The 23,083-nt window shown below is 32.6% G+C and overlaps 2 protein-coding genes across 4 annotated transcripts; both read left to right on the top strand.

The window, feature by feature from the left end:
- Window positions 1–6,895: 6,895 nt before the first annotated feature.
- LOC104099950 (MACPF domain-containing protein At1g14780) lies at window positions 6,896–16,862 on the top strand. The gene is made up of 8 exons (XM_009607087.4): window positions 6,896–7,277; window positions 7,361–7,602; window positions 10,732–10,933; window positions 11,261–11,335; window positions 12,513–12,696; window positions 13,064–13,233; window positions 13,639–13,703; window positions 16,049–16,862. Exons 1-8 carry the CDS (start codon window positions 7,038–7,040, stop codon window positions 16,665–16,667), a joined length of 1,797 nt encoding a protein of 598 aa, XP_009605382.1. The 5' UTR covers window positions 6,896–7,037; the 3' UTR covers window positions 16,668–16,862.
- Window positions 16,863–18,349: 1,487 nt separating this feature from the next.
- Window positions 18,350–20,769, top strand: LOC104099951 (loganic acid O-methyltransferase-like). Of its 3 annotated transcripts, none has more exons than XM_070188526.1 (4): window positions 18,350–18,490; window positions 18,984–19,628; window positions 20,056–20,438; window positions 20,601–20,769. In XM_070188526.1, exons 1-3 carry the CDS (start codon window positions 18,389–18,391, stop codon window positions 20,392–20,394), a joined length of 1,086 nt encoding a protein of 361 aa, XP_070044627.1. In that variant the 5' UTR covers window positions 18,350–18,388; the 3' UTR covers window positions 20,395–20,438; window positions 20,601–20,769. The 3 variants fall into 3 exon arrangements, with proteins under 3 accessions (XP_070044627.1, XP_018627545.1, XP_009605383.1); XM_018772029.3 differs by lacking the exon at window positions 20,601–20,769 and adding an exon at window positions 20,563–20,600 and having other exon boundaries at window positions 20,056–20,424; XM_009607088.4 differs by lacking the exon at window positions 20,601–20,769 and having other exon boundaries at window positions 20,056–20,544.
- The last annotated feature ends 2,314 nt before the right edge of the window (window positions 20,770–23,083 follow it).

Raw genomic sequence — 23,083 nt, 5'->3', positions numbered from 1 at the left:
TCTATATCCGTTTCATTCTTTGCTCTTTCTGTTGAGGTAGAAAATAAATTCTTCTCAGTTGGAAACTATAATTCCTATTTTTCATCCCCGTCTTTGGATGTTCCGCTTTCCACAGCAACTATGTTAGTTTCTCGTGTCGTTTTCTGATCTCTCATGATTTGACAAATTCCCTATTATGATAAGAATTTGGTAACATGATGTAATGTTGATGGCACCACGTCCATGTTATAGATCCACGACCTTCCTAAAATTATGTTATAGGCCATGTCTGCATCCACCACTTAAAATTTGGTGTCTTTCACGACACGCTCAGCGAATGTCGGTAGCATAATTTCTCCATTTGTTATAAGACTTGAATTCTCGAACCCCGACAAAGATCGAACCTTGGGTATTACATGATCATTCGTTTGTATCTCCTTCACCATTCTTAAAAATATAATATTTACAGAGCTACCTGGATCAATCAAAACGTGCTTCATGCTAGTATCATGAACAAGTAAAGATATTACCAGTGCATCGCTATGAGGGATGGACAAGCCATATGCATCCTCATAGTCAAAGGTAATGTTTTCTCCATCCAAGACTTTCCAAACCCGTGTTCCATGGGTCACCTAGATCTTGGTTGTTCTTTTCGTTGTCGTGTATGTAACTCTGTTGACCTCCTCACCTCCGGTTATAACATTCACCATCTTTTTTGGCGATAGCGGCTTTGGTGTTTTTTCTTATTTTTCATATAAGACTATTTTCCTTTCTCACTAAATAGGTCAGTGAGATAACCTTTTTCAGTAAATAATCAACCTCTGCTTGTAAGAGCCTGCAATCTGCTGTTTTGCGATCATGATCATTATGGAATTCACACCAGAATTCCTGACTTCTTTTGTTGGGATCTGAGCTCATCTCTTTTATCCATCGCACCTTATCACCCATACCTCTTAACACAACTACTAACTTAGAAGTACTGACGTTGAAATTATAATCTCCTACTTTTGATTGGGAATTTGGCTCGTTGCTTCTTGTTATATCATGTTCCTTTCCAAATCGAGAAAAGAACTTGCATCCTTCTGCCTTGATCTCTGATCAAACTGTGCATCTTCTGGTTTTGACATAAGATCTCGTCCTGCAGATCCCATGTAGGGCTCGTACCTATTTTTTTCGGATCTCCTTTCTGATTTTAAGCGCCTAGGTCTGAATCTCTCCTCCGCTTTTTGTTGGGACACTATATCTTCTTCTATTCGTAACTTTGTACTATACCTGTTATAAGTATCATTCCAAGTAGTTGCAGGAAATTCCTGTAAGCTTTCCTTTAACCTTCTCATGGCTTCAAAACTTCTCTCGTTCAAGTTGCTTGCAAATGCCATTGCTGCTCAATTATCAGGTACACGAGGTAACATTATTTTTCTAGCCGGAATCGATCCACGAATTCCCTGAGTAATTCCGTACTCCTTTGCTTTACCTTAAATATATCTTTCATTCTTTTCTCTACTTTTTGAGCTCTCGAATGTACTTTTATGAATGAATCTGCAAGCTTAACAAAAGAATCAATTGAATTTTCAGGTAAGAGAGAATACCATGTCAGTGCTCTTTTAGTAAGGGTTTCACCAAATTTCTTCACCAATACTGATTCGATTCCTGCTTGGTTAAATCGTTGCCCTCGACTCCTGCAGTAAATACAGTGACATGATCTCATGGGTCAATAGTCCCATAATACTTGAAAATATCGGGTCTCTTAAAATTTTTTGATATTAGTAACGGTGATGCACTTGGCTTCCATGGTTGCTGTGAATACTTGTCAATATCCACTTCTTTAATCACTGGCGATACTTCCGGTATCTATTCTATCCACTCGTGTTGTTCCTTGAGTTGTTTCTGCAAGGTCAGTACTAGATTTTGTAAATTAAAATTATATGGCGTACCTGACCCTTGGGCCCCAGAATTATTTGGTATTTCCCCACTTCCAGCCCTGAATGAGGATTTTTCACAGTTGTGTTAACTGGTGGTGGAGCCTGAACAACACTCGGCAGTTCACTTGCGAAATCATGTGAGGTTTCGCCAATCTGTTGAGTAATAAATTACTTCGAGTTATCTTGCTCATTTGATTTTCATCAATTTGTTGTCCAGCATTACGATTAGCAGATCTGACAAGTGAATTTTCTCGTAAACGCAGTGGAGTATGTGTGTGTGGTGTGGAGGAGCCCCTCATTGTTGTCCATCTTCCACCTGAGCAATTTCATTAGTGGTAGACATAATTTGTTACTAAAGACAAAATATGTAAATGAAAAATAAAAATATTACTAGAGTTTTCGGTAACGGAACCAATTTGTTTAACCAAAAAATAAATTTTGTGGTCAAAGCAAATAAAAAGATAATTCAGATTTCTAATAATCAATTTTAGTTCACTTTTTCTAATATAGTTGAATATCAAATAATGAAAAAGCAATATTGAGAGAATAAGGAAAAAAGAATTTTATTGATAATCGCAGCTTCCTTTCAGAATAAGATCTTCAAATAGCAGAAAGTAAAAATGTAAGTAATTGATAGTAGTATAATTTCGTGAAATCCTTGATGATCGTATAAAATATGGTAGGGGGAGGGGGTTTATATATAAGGGTACAATATGTAACTGCTTAATTCTCGCCCATTACTTATATTTATTACATTGATTGCCCATTACTTGAGTAATTTGTAACGGTTATGATAATAATAGTCAATCGTGCACAATCAGGGATTATATCGATTTCTTTCTATATCCGTGGCTATTAATGAGTCTTCCTTCCTTGTAGCCTTTAATTATGTATCCCGCACTTATCTCTTCTTTTCCGGTTGTCAAATGCGGTATCTTTGTAAACAATTCCATTGATATTTTTTACCCATGATTCTCTTAACCTTCATTCGTTTTTATTGCTTTAACTCTCATGCTACTTGTCAGCACATTATTAGTCCACGTGGCGGGTCTATTTTTCCTCCCATACACACCTGTTGAGCTACTATTGCCTAAAAACACACCATGTATATGTTTATGTGTCTCTTTTATCAACGTGACTTTAAAACAGAATACCTAAAAATGGAGAAAATACTAGAAAACATTTCAATAAAAGCATAAATTAATAAAATCACCCACATATTCCAACAGAAATTGGCTGCTCTCCAGTTTCTATAGCAAGCTAATTGGCAGCGAAGAGCGGCTTAATGGTGGCAATTGGCTATTTGCTTATTCTTAGACTACAATGCCATTAGGCGTTTGGACATAAAAAATTAGATTTTCAATAAAAAGTAATATTTAGAATTAAATTAAAAAATAATATTTAAAATTTAAAATTATGTTTGGACATGTATTTTTACTTAAAAAATGTTACAGGTTTGTGAGTGGGAAAACAACTCTTCTCCGGAAAACTTGAAAAAGTGGTCAAACCAGTTTTTTTGTTTTTGAAAAACTCATTTTTGAAAAATCTATAAAAACTTACGAATTTTCATGGACAAACACGTTTTTTGATTAAAAAAAAACGAAAAAAGGAATTTTTTTTTATGGACAAAATAACGGGTCGTAAGGTAAGAAAAGTATAAGCAAACTCGTAGCAAAAGAAAAAAGTACATCTTGGTAAAAAATTAATTTTGTACAATTAATTTCAGTTTTTTCTTCATTTATTCTATTTCTAAATGCCATACGTTAATTTATAACTGACTTTAGAAAATTGCTAAAAGTCTTCATGTTTGTCTACGTTGATTAGTGACGGTTCACTTTAGCGCATGGACCTTTTCAAAGTTCTTAACGTTTCATTTTTTAATTTTCTAAAATTGATTTGGGTTTCTTTTAGTCAGTTATCTACTTATCTTGTACTTGCTTGGTTATTGGCAAGAACTTATTGAATCTATTAAATTCCAACGTAGGTAAAGTCAAAATACGTATATCAGTGATAGACCACAATGTCCAAGTGTGAACATGACAATTATTTCGGATTATTAGAAAGATCCTTTTGATTAGTTTACGAAGGGATAATATTTATTAGACCTGTAATTCAGCCTTTGACGCCCATCATATTCTAGGTTAATTTTTCTAGTCTTTATTGGGACTTTTCGTTTAGTAGAAATTAGTGCACTATAAAAAGAAAAGTAAAACTGGAAAAGATACCAAAAGGAAAAGCCATTGCTACAATCTTATGTATGAACACATGAACCTGGTTCAAGTTAGATGTTGTGTTTTAAAAGGCGTGGGCGTACGGCGAGACGTTTTACATATGCCTCAGTGGAGCGTAAGCCTCGAGACACGGGTCATAAGCCCCATAAGTATTTAATTTTTAATATTTTATAAACTAATATAATTACAGTAAATATTTATAAACATTTAAAATTGTATAAAAAATGAAGAAAACTATATATATATATATATATATATATATATATATATATATATATATATATATATATATATATATGTGTGTGTGTGTGTGTGTGCGTGTACGCGCGCGCGCGCTTCATCCCCAAAAAACTAGTGAAAACAATCTATTATACGCTACTTAAAAGCTCAAGAAACTTGAATCGAAAAGAATAAAGTTTTCTACATGAAGGAACAAAAAGGATAACTAACCTTCAATTTGAACTTTGAACTTTTAACTTGCTGCTACGAAGGAGAATTGAGTTTTCTTTGTATTTGTAAAAATAAATTGAATATTCGTTACTTTTGGGAGATATTAACAGACTAGCGGATAAGATAAAGAATTGGGAAAGACCATGAATTGAGGCTTTAATCAATAAAAAAGGTCTTAACTTTTAAATTTACTACATTTCAGTATCTTTTTAAAACTTTTGAGTAATTACCAAGCTCAATTTTGAATTTTTGGGTATTATATGAAGGACTTATTCAACAAATTTTGTTTTAATTTGAAAAAATCTCTGGGGCTTACGCCTCACTCAAAAAACTCGCCTCAAACGCCTGGGCGTATGCTTCGAATTGTTGGGCGTACGCCTCTTAAAACTTTCGTCCTACACCATCGCCCCGGAGGGTTTTTGGTGCCTCACCACAAGGCTTGTCCCGAAAACGCCTTTTAAAACATTGGGCAGATGTTCTCTGCAAAACTTTTGTACATGCTGCATAAATAACTGAAATATCCTGCTTGAGTTTCTCAAGAAAAATAATAAATACGGATTTAACTTATATCCACTATGTATAAATGATTTTTCAATTTTAACCTTCTGTTACTTGCTTTATTTTTGGTAGTTAAATTTCACTTATTATGAGTACTAAAATTGATTACCTATTATATGATTTGATCGTATAAAATATAACATTGCCAGTATATAAATATTAAATCCATCAAATATAGTTGGATGATAAACTTTGATGATACTCGCGTTGGGTTTGAGTTCATTTTGTACAAATTTGAGTTTAGATTTGTTCAAATCATTATATTGTTTATGTAGAACCTAAAATTAAAACTAAATTTTGTACATCAAATTTGTAACAAATGACTAAAGAAATGGTGCTCCCCTTAACTTCAAATATCGGCTCCACCACCGATAGTTGAATAAATGGAAAATGGCCAAAACTATCCTGAAGTATTAGAATTGGTACAAAAATGTCCTTCGTTCACCTATTTGAATAAAAATGTCCCTACCGTTATTTTTTAGCTCAACATTAGCCTTATTACTAACAGAAATTTCTGGGAAAATTTTTTTTAATTAATATCCACGTGTCACTGTTCTATTGGCATAACTTAAATTTCAACCAAAATATAATTAAACTCACCCGTAATCCGTCCGAATATTGACCCGCTCCGATTTTAAAACATAACTCTCTTTCTCTCTAGTAAAAAAGTGGCAACTATTATTTAAACATCATATGAACCCAATATGTATGAAATTGCACAATACCAATTCCCCATAGCAGAAAAGCTTACATATTAATTAATAGAACAAATAGCGAAATAAATTGAAAATAGAAATACACATTACATAAACAGTAAAATATCAAAAACAATCCTTAAATTTTCATAAAGGAATGACAAAAAATAGTGAAGAAAACCTTAAGAAATTTCAAATAAAAAAAATTATACAATAAAGAATACCCATTACATCAACAAATTAAAAGAATCTAAACTTTTTGCATTAAGAAGAACATGACAATTTCTTCCATCTTCCATAAAAATTATTCTAATAGAGAACTCAATCTTGAATTTGCCTCATGAATAGTCGTACACATACACTCGTAACAAAATACTCACTAAAACGAAATGGCGAAGAGGCATAGGTGAGAGAGAGAAAGAAAGAAAGAGCTATGTTTAAAAATTATGGCGGGTCAATAATCGGGCGGGTTACGGGTGGGTTTAATTATAATTTGATTTAGGATTTACGTTAGGCCAATGAGACGATAACACCTGGATATTAATTAAATTTATTTATTTTTTTCAAAATTTTCTATTAGTAATAAGGGTAATGTTGAGTCAAAAAAATAACGATAAGGGCATTTTTATTCAAATAGGCGGACGGAGTATATTTTTGTACCAATTCTAATACTCAACGACAGTTCTGACCCTTTTCCGTTGAATAAATAATGTTCTATTGTTCATTTTAAATTGACCCGTTCATCTTGACTCAAGCAGATAATAGGCGGGTTACTACTTTAACCCGGTTTAACTCATCCAAATATAGCTCAGCTCCGTGTTTGGCACTCCTATTTTTTTGCAATGGGTGCACGGGCAGTGAGTACAAGCGCGTTCTGTGTTAAATTTTAGTTACGACTATATATATATATAGCTGAACAGACTATCTTACACGCTTTACTTACAATAACAGAAAGTTTAAAAGCTCGGGAAATTCCAGTAAATATAAACAAGAAAGAGAATGAAGTTTCCCCATTCTTAAAAGTCATATCCTCATTTTAATTTCTTCCATTCAAACTTATCTCTGTATAAAACTGATTCCCATTTGGCATTCACACACCTTCGCTCTTCTTCTTCCCTCTATTCCTTTTCAATTAACCCAAACCCTCCCTTCAAAGATCATCTTCAAATTAGTAGCAACATATATAGAGCAGGCTCAAGGAAATGAACAATAATAGTATTGTAGAGAAGGCTATCAACAGCCTCGGAAAAGGCTTCGATTTGACCTGCGATTTTCGACTAAAATATTGTAAAGGAGATGAAAGACTTGTGTTGCTCAATGAAACTGTCACAAAGGAGATCATGGTACCTGGTTTTGGAGCTTTTAATAGTATCCCTGTTGATATTAAATGTGATAAAGGCGATCGAGTTCGATTTCAGTCTGATATTCTTAGTTTTAATCAGGCAAGATCAACCTCTTAATTCTTCCTCATCATCTTCTTTAAGTTAATTATCAAATGTTTGACTTTGTTTTTTTGGGCAAACAGATGTCTGAATTTATGAACAGAAAAAGTTCAGTGGCTGGGAAAATACCATCAGGATTGTTTAATTCAATGTTTGGGTTTCAGAGTGGTTCATGGGCAACTGATGCAGCAAATACAAACTACTTGGGGCTTGATGGTTACTTCATTATATTGTTTGATGTTCATATTGATAGAAGTCCTCTTCTTTTGGTTGATGAAGTTATAAATGCTGTTCCTTCCACTTGGGATCCTGTTGCTCTTGCAAGGTAACTTTAATATCATCTCATTTCTTTTCATTTTTCACCTTTTAATTCAAATGTACTCCATATTTTTACACAGGAAATCTATTATATATACTAGTATTTAGAGTTATATTACTCTCAAAAACATAAATTTAGCATAATACGTGACTAAATAAATCATTTTACAGTTAGTAATTCATTAAATTTCAAAAGTACATAATTTCAATCAATTGAAGGTTAATGTGCTTAACCAGATACTACATGGGTCAAAATCAGAATATATCGATGTTTTATGGACTAGAAAGCAAATGTTTCGTTAGGAAAAGGAAACAATAAACAAATTTATAGGTAATTGACCTTGGAATTAATGGCGTGCAAATGGGGGTGATGTTGACCTGATCAACTGATTAAATTCAATAAGAGAACACTGGAAGTCAGAATCAATTACTCTCTTTTTCTTTTTTCTTTTTGAAAATTACACTGTTCATAATTGGCATCATCTCTTTTGTGACATATTTCGTTTTTTGAAATTTAAAATATGTGAAACTTGACCAATATTTTGAAATAAATTTTTTAATCATATTGACGTGAGAATAACTACAATTTATATTTTTTTTGTAATTTTTTAATGTTTAACTTTTAATTTTAAAATATTAAATTGAATAAATTTAATTTAATTTTAAAAATAAGTCAAATTAATTCTCAATAAGAAAAATATGTCGTATAAATTAGAATAGAGATAGTATTCTTTTCCCCTGTTTTGGCCAAAATTAGCTTAGAGTAGAATTGTTCCACCGGATTAATCTACACCCGAAGATCTGGTGGCTGAGACTGTTCCACATTAGAATGCCTAGAAGTTTTCAAACACCAAAAGAGCCCCCTAATTAATTTCATGGGTGGTCATTCAGCCCATGAAATTAAATGTATGAATATTAAGTGACTTTTGGGTAATAAACATAAAATTGAATGATATCCCCTAATAATTTTTGTGTAACAAAAGAAAGAAAAGTGATTTTTGGATAATGAATAAAAAATTGAATGATTTTTACATAACAAAAAAAAAAAAAAACAATTTTTGCGTAATGAATACAACGTTTAATGATCACCCATGAAATTTACACTTAATTTGGAGAAAAGGAAAATTTTGGTCGCTAATGCGTTTAATATTTTATGGTTGTGCCAGAAAATCAACAAATTCTATTTTTGATTTTTTTTTTTGGGTTATATATACAAAAAGGAAACTATGCCTTTGACCTTTAAGATTTTTTTGGGTAGTTTTTTCTAGTATTTAACATAACAAGACATGAAAATGTCTAATTAAAGTACGTTAATTCAAACCTTAAATTACTTTAAAAACATTGCACAAATTAAGAAGATCAAGCATACTATAAAATAGAAAGATGACGATGCAGATCTACTTAAAATAACACTATTTCGTGGTTTAGAGCTTAATCTTCAACAAAAATGATTACTTTTATACTATAATTATCATTTCACAAATATAAAAACTTGAAGAAGAAAACTTGGCAATGGGGAGAACAAGTCTAATTAAAATTCGTGCAATCAAACCAAAAACTATATTAAATTCATTAAAATTTAAGAAGATAAGGTATACTATAAATGGAAAGATGCTGATACAAACTTAGTTAAAGTAACGATCTTTTCGTGATTTCGACCTTATTCTTTTTTTATAAAGGGCCAAAAATGTCCTTGAACTATTTGAAATAGCTCAAAAATGCCTTCCGTTTGTTTTTTATACGAAAAATATCCTTGCCGTCTATGTTTTGGACCACAAATGCCCTTAAACCGTTAGTCTTTCCATTGAATGTGACATGACAGTCCAACTGTGTTAGATTTGCTTACATGATCATCCACCTAAGCAATCCAGCATAGCGAAATTATTTTTTCGAAAAAATTATTTTTTCGGAATTTTTATTAAAATACAAAATCAACACTTATTCTGAAAAAAGTAAAAATATTTCGAAAAACTTATTTATTTCGGAAGTTTTTATTAAAATACAAAATCAACACATTCCGAAAAAAGTAAAAATATTTCGGAAAACTTATTTATTTATTAAAATATTATATATAATATACAAAATAAATTATTTAGTTATGATGAGTGAGATAGAGGATTTATGTTCTACTATTTTAAATGCTTAAGTTGAGGATTTATTGCACGTCGAACTTGTTTAGGCAACCTCGAATTAAATATTTGGGGGTTATTTTTCCGGAATTTTTTTTTATTTTTTTCGGAATAAATGTTGATTTTGTATTTTAATAAAAAATTTCGAAATAAATAATTTTTTCGGAATTTTTTTACTTTTTTCGGAATAAGTGTTGATTTTATATTTTAAAAATACTTTTCGGAAAAATAATTTTGCCATGCTGGATTGCTTAGGTTGATGGCCATGTAAGCAAATTTAACCTAGTTGGAATGTCATGTCACCTTTAATGGCAAGACTAACGGTTTAAGGGTATTTGTGGTTCAAAACATAGACGGTAAGGATATTTTTGATACCAAAAACAAACGGAGGGCATTTTTGAGCTATTTCAAATAGTTGAAGGGCATTTTTGGCCCTTTTCCGTTTTTTATATAACCATAGTTCTAAGTGCTTATGCACACTTCAGTTAGTTCTACAAGGTACCTAAAACTTGAATAGCTACCAGCTAAGCTAATTCTGTCCGCAAGATATGAATCTGAAACCTCATAATTCTCAACCCACTTTATTGACTATTAAGCCATACTCTTAGGTGCCCTAGTGGTCAATAAATATAAAACCTTAAGAAAGAAAATGAGGAGTTGGCCTATATTTAATACAGATAAACAACACGTTAACCGGCGGATAAGATGAGTTTTTGAATATGATCACTTTTGGGAGAATTACTACTAGCTAGTCTCCCAAACTTGAGGAACCCACAATTTGAGGCTTTACACATGTAAAAGTTAAACCCATTAGTTATCCATTTTTTAAATGGATAATATAGTTCTTTTCCATATTTGATCTGTTTTTAAAAAGTTCATTATCCAACCCATTTTTTAGTAGATAATATGAGTAATTAATTATTTTCTTTTAACCATTTTGTCACCCCCTATTCGTATTTAATATAATTGATATATAATTTTTATTAATTACTTGTGATTTGTGACAGGTTCATAGAGAAATATGGTACCCACATAATTGTGGGGTTGAGTATAGGAGGACAAGATGTGGTCCTAGTTAGGCAACACAAATTTTCCAACATGGAACCATCACAACTCAAGAACCAATTGGATGAACTTGGTGATCAGTTATTCACTGGCATTTGTAACTTCTCTCCTCACCAATGCAAAACACGAGAACAAAAGCACAAGGTTTCTTCTTTCTAATAATCCTTCTATTCTTTTTTTCAAATTAATCTCCTTTTTCTGGAAAAGAGTTCTTTGAATTGATTGCAAAAATCGTATGAGAAATTTTTCCTCCTAACATAAGTCTAAATTTTGTACTAGTTCATTTAACCTGACTAGTCTATTCATCAAATATAGTTAGTTTAAACATTCTGAGTAAGCTCGAATTAATGCCAAGACATAATAATGGAGATACTTCCTGAGTTAAGAACTTTTTCAGATATCATATATATAAAAAAACTCAATTGAACTGAACATTTTTTTTTTTTTTTCTTTTTTGTTTCTGAATTGCAGGCTCTGGAGGCGTTCAATGTTTTTGATCCACAACCCAATATCTTCAGCGACTTCCCATCAGCTACCACAAAAGATGTATGTTGATAATTGTTAATTTTCAATCAGCTTATCCATTTTATAATGAAAAATGCACCTAAATTTTCCCATGAATAAAATATTCCCTCAAATAAAAAATTGAAGGAGATATCCATATCTAGTAACTTCCAGGAGGTACTTTTACTTTTAAGTAACATAAATTATATACCTATAGGTATTATTTCAATCTATATTGAAAGATATTTAAGTGAAGATATCGATTTTCCAATATTAGATTTTTAAAACAAAGTGAACGTGTGATGCTCGCTTTTATAGAGTACTTAGAGGTTGTTTGCTTTAGTGTAATTTACGAAGGTTAGACTAAGTTTGATAATATTCAAAACAAATGAAAAGAGATCAAGATTGGTGGCAGTTAACAAGGAACTTGATTCCAAAAAAGGGGAAAGCCACGGGTGTGGGGAAAGAGAAGCAGGTGGGAGGGGTTAAAAATCAGAACGTTATGAGTCAGATGTCTCCATTCCAAAACTTAAAGAAACTTTTCTCTTCATTTTTTTTAAAACTAATTCATAATTACACCAAAATTTCATAGTAGTAATTTAATAATTACCAAATAATTTGACCTTAAAACCTAAAGAAAGGTCTGGATGAACCTGATTTTTTATTTGAGTTTTCATGAATTGATAGGTCAATTTTCTTGCTTTGATTTGTATCATACACAGATCATATGTCCAAATTCTTCAGCTAATAGAGTAACTTTGACATTAGAAGATTCTAATATAAAAAACCTGGGAGCTTTCTTTGAATTTATTAACTTACCAATAATTTGCAAACTATCAAAACTCTAAAGGTTTCCAAGTCAATATTAACCATTAGATTCTTGGAAACTACTAAAGATAATTAGGATGAAGTCATTTTCTGCTGCCGACTTTGTCTTAAAATCAAAATATCTCTCTAACTTGATTATGTGCATGTATCTTCAAGGATTGAAAAAATTTCACTGGAAAAGAACTAGTCAAACTTTATATATTAATCACTCATGTATATGACAAGGTTTTGGACGAGACGTGACTGCTTAATTTAATCTACATTCTAGCTGGAAAAATCAAGAAATATATATATATGGTTGACAATCATACACAAGTTCAAGGAAACTGAAGCATGCATAAGAAGCGGGAAAATAATACGTACTACCAGTTTCTGAAAATAATATTTGCAGGGAGTAACAGTGATATGTTCAAAAAGAGGTGGAGATTTAACAGCAAACACACACAGTGAATGGCTTCTAACAGTAGCTTCAAACCCAGATGCAATTGGCTTCAACTTCATTCCCATTACTTCCCTTCTCAAAGGTCTTCCTGGCAAGGGTTTCTTATCACATGCTATCAACCTTTATCTTCGATGTAAGTCAATAATAATTTTCTCTCTTTAATATTAATCAATTAATTAATCTCCATTTTTATTTAATTACACGAAAGGTAGTTTATGTTTCCGAAAAATGTTTCATCAAGTCTTTTTCTTTTTAGCTAACTTCCTCATTTTAAATTATTTTTTTTCCATTTGATTGGTGATAGAAATAAAATATTCTTTTTGAATAAATGCCAAATTGAATTAAAGGTCTTTATCTCTACTTTAGCCAAGGATGTTACAATAATTCAAACATGAAATAGAGGATAATGTGTTAGTTGAACTACATATGTCAGATAGTAGATTTTTGTTTTTGAATAATCTAATGTATATAATATATTAAATTAATGTATTGATGTGCAGACAAGCCACCTATAGCAGATTTGCAGTATTTTCTGGATTTTCAAGCGCACAAGATGTGGGCCCCTATTCATAATGATCTTCCTTTAGGCCCAACTACAAATAGGTCCATTCGACCTCCAGCCCTTCATTTCAATTTGATGGGCCCCAAGCTTTACGTAAACCCAACTCAGGTAAATTCGATCGCTCTGGGATTTTTTCACTTTTAGCCCGCGCAAGAAATTATTTATATTTGTTAGCCAAAAAAGTATATAAAATTTATATATAATATATAGAGTGTATATATATACAAAACATATATATTTTTCGGCTATTTACTTTGAGAGCGTGTCATTTTCCCATGGTTCTACCAAAAAGTGAAAAAGGAAAAGAGTTACTTATCTTTCATCGAATTTAGACTGAATTTGCAGTTTAATAGTTGGAACTTCATTCTGCACAAAGTAATATAGAGAAATTATGTTATATTATCTGTTTTCTTTTTCATAAATTTAAATTTACCTTGTTCAACATTCATGTTAACTCCACAATCCCTTAAAAAGTTTGTTTATGATTTATGAACATACACTATTTATTATCAGGTAATTGTTGGAAAAACACCGGTAACTGGTATGCGACTTTATCTTGAAGGGGTGAAGTGTGACAGGTAATGCTTTCTTTTGATTGCTCGAGATCATACTCCTTTTAGATAAGTAATATTCCTTCAGTAAAAATGTTTGGTATCCGTTGCACTAATTACATTCTTGCTCTATATGCTATAATAAAGATTTATTTATCATTTTTCTCAAAGTTTTTCAGTTTTCAATAAATATTTTAACTTTTTAAATATTTTATATACAATATCTCTTAAAAGATTCTCATCTTAAATTAAGGGATTCAGTTATATATTTTCCTTTTTCGCTCCTCTCATCTCTCCCTCTTCTTTTATGCAAATTTGTCTGCCGATTCACGTAGCTTTTCACTTAATGTTGGTCCCCACTTCTTACGGTCAAAACTACACATAATGTTTGGTAATCATTAACACACATAAGGTTTACTCTACATTTGATTAATAAGAAAATAAGTAGTTGATTAATACAAATTAATATGGCTGCTAAATATTAAATTAAAAAGCTTTGAAGTTTTGAATTCGATATTCGAGTTTTACGAGTTTGTAATTTGTTTGGATTGAGTGATCTTGCAAGTGATTGAGAATATACTTTGAAGTTTATATTTCAATTTTGAGGGAGAATGATCAAGTATAGAGTTGGTTTTAGGTGAAAGTTCAAATTGAAACTCGAAAAAGTTACAAGAATTGTATGATAATTGTATCTGATATATCAATACTTAAAACATAATTATATCATAAATGTATCATACTTATATCACGATTGTATCTAACTTGTACCTAATACATTAATACTTAAAACAATACCCGATACAATACTAATACAATTATCATACATTGTGATATAATTGAGATATATTTATGAAATATTGTGATACAATTGTGATCTTCATCTTCTTCAAGTTTCAATCACAACTATAAACTTAAAATTTGATATAATATTATATTATAATTGTATTAGTATTGTATCAGGTAGTATTTTAGGTATTGATGTATCAGATACAAGTAACATACAATAGGCATTTGGACATAAAAATTGTAATTTTTGAAAAAGTAGTATTTAGAGTTTAGTTGAAAAATAGTATTTGGAATTTGAAATTATGTTTGGACATGCATTTCACTTGAAAAATATGCAGTTTTGTGAGTGAGGAAAAAAGTTTTTCTGAAAATTTTGAAAAACTCATTTTCGAGTCATTTTTAAAAACGTGTAAAATTTCATGGATAACACATTTTTGAAATTTATTTTTGCAAAAAAGGAAAAATAATTATGGACAAACGGGGCCACAATTTTGATACAATTGTGATAAATTTATGATATGCAACTTCGTTATCTTCGAGTTTCAATCTGAAATTTTATTTAAAAACCAACTATAAATTAAACTTAAATAATTTCTCCCAAAATTGATATATAAACTACAAGATATATTCCCCATCATTTGCAAGAAAATCCGGTCCAAACAAATCACAAATTCGTAAATTTTGAATATTAAATTCAAAGTTTTGAAGTTTTTTAATGGATGTCAATGGAGAACAACTGCAATTTTAGAGACAAAATTTTTGCCATTTTCATCTGCACTGTGAGAGAGTACCAATTTTGGGTGATAAGTAAGTGGGAGAGAGAATGAGATGTGAAATCTTTTGAAAAATAGATGAAATTCAAATTTTTAAGAAGGGGTTGGCGAAGGAGAGAATGAATTGCTAAATTGAAGGAATCTTCTATTTTCTTCTAATTAATAGTTTTGTACATAAATGGTAAATATGGATATAGAATGTAATTAAGTACGAACCTAAATAAAAGTGGTACATAACACTCTATTATAATATAGCTGGCTAAATTTCCCTACATACTTCCATATAAATTTATAGTTCAAATTAATTTAACTATTTACATTTTTAACTTTGATATGATATTTTCTCTATAAAACTAACTTTTCAACCATCACTTTTAAACTTCCTTGTTCTTACAGATTAATATAAAATACAAGCGAAATAAATATTTTAAGCTCGACTAATTATGGACGGAGTTACAGTAGTGCATGTTACGACAGAACTCAGTAATTTTTGTATAGATCTTGTATTAATTCACTTAATATGTATAAATAATTTATTTTGAATCTAGTAAACTACCTTTTCTAAAATGAAGAACCAATAAAGCTTGTGCGACTAATTATCTAATATGGGATGGAGGGAGTAACAAAGTAAAAGGGGAGGCAACTGATAAGGGACATTGCGAGAAAGCCAAACAATGAACACTGTATTATATTTTAGTTTTGATATTGTAAGTTAATAACAAAACAGGATTGAATGAAAAGGAAAATTTATTCGTACAATCTTGGTTTGCTCGCTGCTTGTACGATATGTGAATCAAGATGGTATTGTTTCAGGCTGGCCATACATCTTCAACACTTGCTAAACACTCCAGTACTCCTTCAAGACAAGATAGATGAACCACTAACATGGCGCGGATCCGAAGATGTACCCGACGATGATCGATACTTTGAAGCCATTCAATGGAAAAAATTCTCACACGTATGCACAGCCCCTGTAAAGTACGATCCTAAATGGATATCCTCAGGGGAAGACTTGAGCTTCATTGTCACAGGAGCTCAACTCCACGTTAAAAAACACGAAACCAAGAGCATATTACACCTTAGACTTTTATATTCCAAGGTTTCCAACTCTTGCATTGTGCAATCTCAATGGATGCAATGTGCCTTAGAAAGTTGTACAAAGTCAGGTAGTTTTTTGTCAGCTATTAGTACGCCCGGTTTATCTGAGAAGGAGAAGACGCCGCTAGTGGTGGTGGATTCCGGCGTGTATCCGACGGGGCCACCGGGGCCTTTGCAAACCCAAAAGCTACTGAAATTTGTGGATACAACACAGTTATGTAGAGGGCCATTGGATAGTCCAGGGCATTGGTTAGTCACTGGGGCTAAATTGGACTTGGAAAGAGGGAAAATTTGCCTGCGTGTTAAATTCTCCTTGTTGAATATATCTTCTTAACTTTGTGCTTTGTCTATAAGTTTTATAGGTAAAATATCCAGCTTCAGTTTAGTGGGAGAATTATTTATTCATCTATTTATTATTTGCACCCAAAAGGGGCACTGTAAAGTGATTCTTTTATTGTTGCTTAAGAAATGCAAGCTGGAGAAATCCTGAAATAATTAAAGGTTAGGATCGGATTTTCTGTTTTGCATATATTTGAATTCTCATTTATTTTAATATTTTTTATTAATTTTATTTTCTTGTGTTAAACATTTGAGTGGTATTGAAGTGCACTAGATGTGGTGGGGAAAAAAGTGAAAGTGAAGGTTATTACAGTACTACATCCATTTCGCGTTATGTGACACAATCACAGTTTCACCGGAAACAAAGTTTGAGAGAAGACGGAAAATGTTTTGGAGTTTGTACTCTTAAGCATGCTACAACATTATTATAACTATAAAAGTATGCCATTAAAAGGTAAAACGAGACTTTCAAAATTAAATTATTTTCAAATTCATGAACTAATACGAAAATAATATCATATGAAATAGAACTAATGGATCATATTATCCGTCTCTTGAATTTTGAGAATGTACGATGGGTTAGATTTCAATAACAATAGAAAACCCTTGTGCTCATCGATTTAAAAAAGAACAATTCAACAAAGTTGCTCAATGAGGAAAACATGTAAGCATCTGCATTCCCAAGTACAAAAGATCTTAGTACTATTTATTTTAATTTGTGATCAGCTTACTGTATATCTATTCATGTTATTATATAGTATATGTATATACCCACTCAAACTATGATAATACCCAATCTTGATAGGAGTACAAGTCTTTTATATACCCATCCAAATATAATAATAAATTACTAATGGACCCTTTGGACTCAGTTAGTGGTGCCAACATGGGCTGGACATGAGAAAGTCATAGTGCTGACTTAAGAACGTAACTGTCCAAGTTCTTGGGAATAAATCATTGTTAGACGTGTAAATTATTTGGGTTTTCTTCATCATTGTCTTCCTAGTATATTTTGAAGAAACATATATAGTGACATGAACACATGAGTTAGATTAAAGGAAGCATCCAAAAGATTTTTCCAAAAAAGATACATGGAGCAGTAATACTGCTGGGATCAGCACATAGTGAGGAGTCGTTAGCGTCTATTCTCTTAATTAGTTCGGTTCCCATTGGATAAACCTTCTGTAAGAGAAAAATACAGTCCACGGCCAAACCAGGATAAATAAAAACCGTTGTAGGATCATGCAACTTGGGCCTGAACATGACAAATGCAAATAAAAAGATCGAGACATTTAATTATAACTTGATATGTGTGCCCTGCTTTGTTTGTGGTTGGGGTATTATATTGCCAGTGAATGTAGGATAATGTTGTGCAATTGCCACTGGAATCTGGATGTAGGGTACTGTTGCTTTAGAATATTATTATTGTCATATTGATGATTAATTTCTTTGCTTTATAACACATGGCCAATTACAGCCTTCCAACCAAAATACCCTCCCCCCAATTAATTTAGCATTGAATTAATAAAATATGTTACGAAAACATGCACAGCTAGCTCATTTATAAATAGGCATGCACCAGTCATCTTAGAGTTGTTGCCTTGCAAAAACGGAATCTGTGTCCCACTCACTCTATCCACATTTATAGCTAGGCACTAGGAAGAAGGCTATATATGAGGAACAACTGTGGGAGAGAAAAAGGATAGTTGATCGATCATGAAGAAGAATAAGTATCAAGCTTTAGACAAAATGCAAAGATATTTCCCAATGAATGCTGGTGATGGTGCCTACAGCTACTCCAGAAACTCCCAATTGCAGGTATTTCAAGCACCATTTCCAATCTTAGCTTAATGTTCCGAGAAACATGGAACGAAAAATATCTGGAATCAGTGTTTAAAACATATATAGCTTTGTAACTAATAAGAATATTTCGTCATGCATGTGAACGTATTCTTTTTCACTGATAGACAACTGTCTGATCAATTTTACTATATATATATATATACTTCTGTTGTTAAGGAAAGCTAGGCAGTTTTCTTTATATCTAATGAGATTTACTTGAAGGGCTCGAATAACCTTTGAGTTGAAAACCTGTAATTAATTAATTAGTTCTATTTAAAAGTTGTCAGTGGTGTCTAATACTGCTCCTAGTGTTTAATATAGATTCTTGTAATTCGAATATATATTTACCAACAAAAACTGTACATAACAATTTGCTCACATGAATTTTAGATATTAGATGTTGGTGAATTACTATGCATGATAAAACTGCAAATTCTTAATCAAACTTATGTGTGTTTTTCAACTGCAGAAAGAAGTGTTAGATGGTGCTAAAGAGATGGTAAGAGATGCAATTGCTGAAAAGCTTGACATCAAAAGCCTGTTATCAGCTTCAATAAACACATTTCGTATTGTAGACTTGGGATGTTCAGTTGGACCGAACACTTTCTCAGCTATGCAACATATTGTAGAAGCTGTAAAGGACAAGTACCATAATCAATTCAGTACAGATTCCACTATTAATGTTCCTGAATTCCAAGTATTCTTCAACGATCATATCACCAATGATTTCAATACCCTCTTTCGATCACTACCTGCCGATAGGTCTTATTTTGCATCAGGAGTTCCAGGGTCTTTCCACGGCAGGTTATTTCCCTCAGGATCGATCCATTTCGCACATTCATCTTGTGCTATCCATTGGTTATCTAAGTTGCCAGAAGAGTTATTAGATGAGAAATCCCCTGCGTGGAATAAGGGATTGATTCACTATGTAGATGCCTCAAATATTGCGGTAGTTAATGCTTATGTTGCTCAGTTCGACAAGGATATGGAAGTGTTCTTGAATTCAAGAGCTGAGGAGATTGTTCCTGGAGGAATAATGGTTCTGGTTTCACCATTTTCAGTCTATCGCCTCCTCAAATTTTTCGGATCAAGTCTTACTGATATGGTCAATGAGGTATATTATGTACTCTATGGTTTCGTGAAGATCTATTTTAATACTCTCGCCATTCCATTTTATGTTGACACATTTGCCTTTTTATGTCTCAAAGAGTCAAATTACTTTATTTGAAAACTATGTAATTTATTTAATCCCGTTTTAGCTAGATTTAATAATTGACATAACTTTTCGGGACTTATTTCATATAAAAATTCACTTTTTTATGATGAGAGAGAAACGTGAATGAATATGTGAAACTCTTGCCGTCACTAATTCAATTATTGGTAGTAGGGCAATTTTAGTATTTTACGCATATTTAATTTATGTGTCTAAATTCTTCCTTAGTGGTATCACATCAAACACTATAACATAAAATAGGATGGGGGAGTAGTTAGTTTAGCCGTATATTGGAATTAAGTTGTCTTTCTTTTTGACATATATACAGGGAATGCTAGATGAATCTCTAGTTGACGCATTCAATGTGCCAGTGTATTTTCCCTCTCCTGAAGACATGACTAAAGTAGTGGAGAAAAATGGTTGTTTTAGCATCGAGAGAATAGATTTGACATATTCCCAATCAAAGCTTGTGGATGAGGCTGATGCAAAGAATTTAATGACAAACCTAAGGGCTGTTTTGGAAGGAGTTTTTATCAGTCACTTTGAAAGTAAAATCACAGATGAAGCTTTTGCGAGGACTATTCTCAAAAGTGAAGAGATCTCTGCATGGATGAAAGCTAATTACGAAAAACCATGCCAGTTATTTGTCGTTTTAAAGCGTAAATGAATTTCTGTGGAGGATTATGATTACGAAAAGGTTGAGCATAAAATGTCATTTGATTTTTAATAGTTTTATAATTTTCTTATGCTTTTGGTCATTTGTCGATAATTGCTACTACAAAGACCATATTCAAGTGAAATTTACTCATCTTAGATATATGCATGGCTATAGCAGATTTGATGAATTGGGGATAAGAGCTTATATAATTCAAGGAATTATTGAATGCATAAGTCAAGAGGTTGTTGTATTGAGTATTGAGATTTTGATGATTAACAAAGTTTGTTTAAATGCAATGATTCAAAGAACCAAGTCCTCAACATAGCTGCTTAATTGTTCTAAGAACCAATTCTTCAGGGTAAAGGACCAACTCCTCTGGTTGATGATTGTGTGTCTGTGCAAGACAATAACTTTATCTCAAAGTTACCCAGGTCCGAGTTTGGAAGAAGAAGACTGTTACATGTGATAAGGGTTGTTGCCAAGAAGAAACGAACAAATTAGTGAGAGACAAGAGTCCCAAAACTGGTGGAGCCCTTGGAACAGTAGGAGTCCTATCAAACGAAAAGCTAACTATGCATAGGACTCCTAAAAGATTTCTAAGGCATTTAAATACTATTTATTTTGGACTTCTGAATTCATCCTTTACACATCAACTGAAGAATTACATGGTGTTCACTCTAGTGGAGTATCAGTATTATATTCTTCTTAATTCAATCTAGTGAATGTATTTTAGAAAATTGAGTTGTAATCAAGTGTCACAAATAATTATTGAGTTGGAGTGAGTGTTTGTTTTACAAGTTAGAGTAACCTATAAATCAAATAGTCGCAGTAGGAGTACTAGAGAGTATTGAATTATAGTCTTGTAATTGATATATTTTGTATCATTGTTCTTAGTGGAGTTGAAAATCCTACGTAGTAGGTCGTGATTTTTTCACCTTTTGAGTCGGGTGATTTTTCACGTAAAAATCAATGTATATACTTTACTGCTTACTTTACTTCAAGTTTAAGGAACCGATAAAGAACTAAGTTCTTTAGTAAATCATACAGGTACTCAGATTAACAATTGGTATCAGAGTAGGTTCTCTCACACACACGGCTAATACCTAGAGATATCTTGAAAACGAGATGAGTGCTCCACCCGAAATTAATGAAGGACAATCAACTTCCACACCACCCCTGTTCAATAAAAAATATTACAGTTGGTGGAAAGCAAGAATGGAAGACTTCCTGACAGCTGAAGTCTATAAACTATGGACCATAGTGAACCAAGGTTCATCAAATCCTACTAAACAAAATGCACAAAATAAAATAGTTCCTAAGTATAACGACCCCGTCGGTTGTTTTGAGAATTTGTGTCCCGTTTTCCAACTTAAGGCATTGAGCAGCTTCGTATTATATGTTATGACTTGCGTGTGTGGTCAAGTTCGGTTTTCGGATGATTCGGGGTCAATTTAGAAGAAGGATTCTTGTTTTAGAAGCGTAAGCGATAAGAGTTGACCGGAATTTGACCTTGGTGTAGGTGACTCCGAAATGATATTTTGATGATCCTAATAGCTTCGTAAAGTGATTTTGGACTTAGGCGTGCATGTGGATTTGAGTTTGGGGGTACGTAGGATAATTTGAAGCATTTTGGCAAAAAATTAGAAAGTTAAAGTTTTGGAAGGTTAAGAGATTTAAATTTGTTGATATCGCACTCGGATTACAATTCCAAGTGTTGTATTAGCTCAGTTATGTCATTTGAGACTTGCATGCAAAATTTGACATCATTCTGGATTGATTTGATATGTTTCGGCACGAGTTTTGAAAGTTGAAAGATTTGGAAATTCATAAGTTCTATTCGAGGTGCGATTCATAATTTCGACCTTGTTTGATGTGATTTGACACCTTGATTAAGCTTGTATCATGTTTTAAGATGTACTGGTATATTTGGTTGAGGTCCCGGGGGTCTCGGGTGGATTCCAGATGGTTAACAGATCGAATTTTGGACTTAAGGAGCATGCTGGGCAGGTCTAGTTCTGGTGCGTCGCACCTGCGCATTTTTGGAGCGCATGTGCATGGTCGCTTCTGCGTCGTTGTTGGTCGCTTCTGCGAGATGGAGTGTGCCTAGGTGCTTCACTTCTGCATAGAATTTTGGCACAGATGCGCAATCGCTGCTGCGAAAGGAGAGCTCATTTCTACGAGGCAAACCCCTTCTGTGGTCATTTGGTCGCGTCTGCGATGTCGCAGGTACGACATTTTCTTGCGCAGGTGCAACTACTGGTTTGGCTGGTTGAAACTGCAAATGCGAGTCATAACTCGCAAAAGCGAGCTCGAGGGCGCACATTATTGTCCGCAAATGCGGAAGACCTGGGCAGAATCATACAAGTCGAGGGTTTGGCCATTTCTTTTTTCATATTTTGAGTTATAGACTTCGGATTTGGGCAATTTTTGAGGGGTTCTTCACGTGTTCGATTGGGGTAAGTGTTCTTTATCCAAACTCTATCGTATTTCATGATTTCATCTTTATTTTTATCATTTAATTAGTGGTTTGAGTTGGAAAAAAATGAGGATTTTGAGAAAAACTTTCAAAAATATAAAATGATAATTTGAAGGACGAATTGATGTCGAAAATTGATAATTTTGATATGGTTGAACTCGTACCGGAATGATTTTTGGGTTTTGTGAATTTTATCGGGTGCCGGGATGCAAGCCTGAGGGT

This window comes from Nicotiana tomentosiformis, chromosome 11 (assembly GCF_000390325.3).
Source record: "Nicotiana tomentosiformis chromosome 11, ASM39032v3, whole genome shotgun sequence".
NCBI lineage: Eukaryota > Viridiplantae > Streptophyta > Magnoliopsida > Solanales > Solanaceae > Nicotiana > Nicotiana tomentosiformis.
Note: the sequence above shows the minus strand (reverse complement) of the source record. Positions and strands in the feature narration are given on the sequence as shown.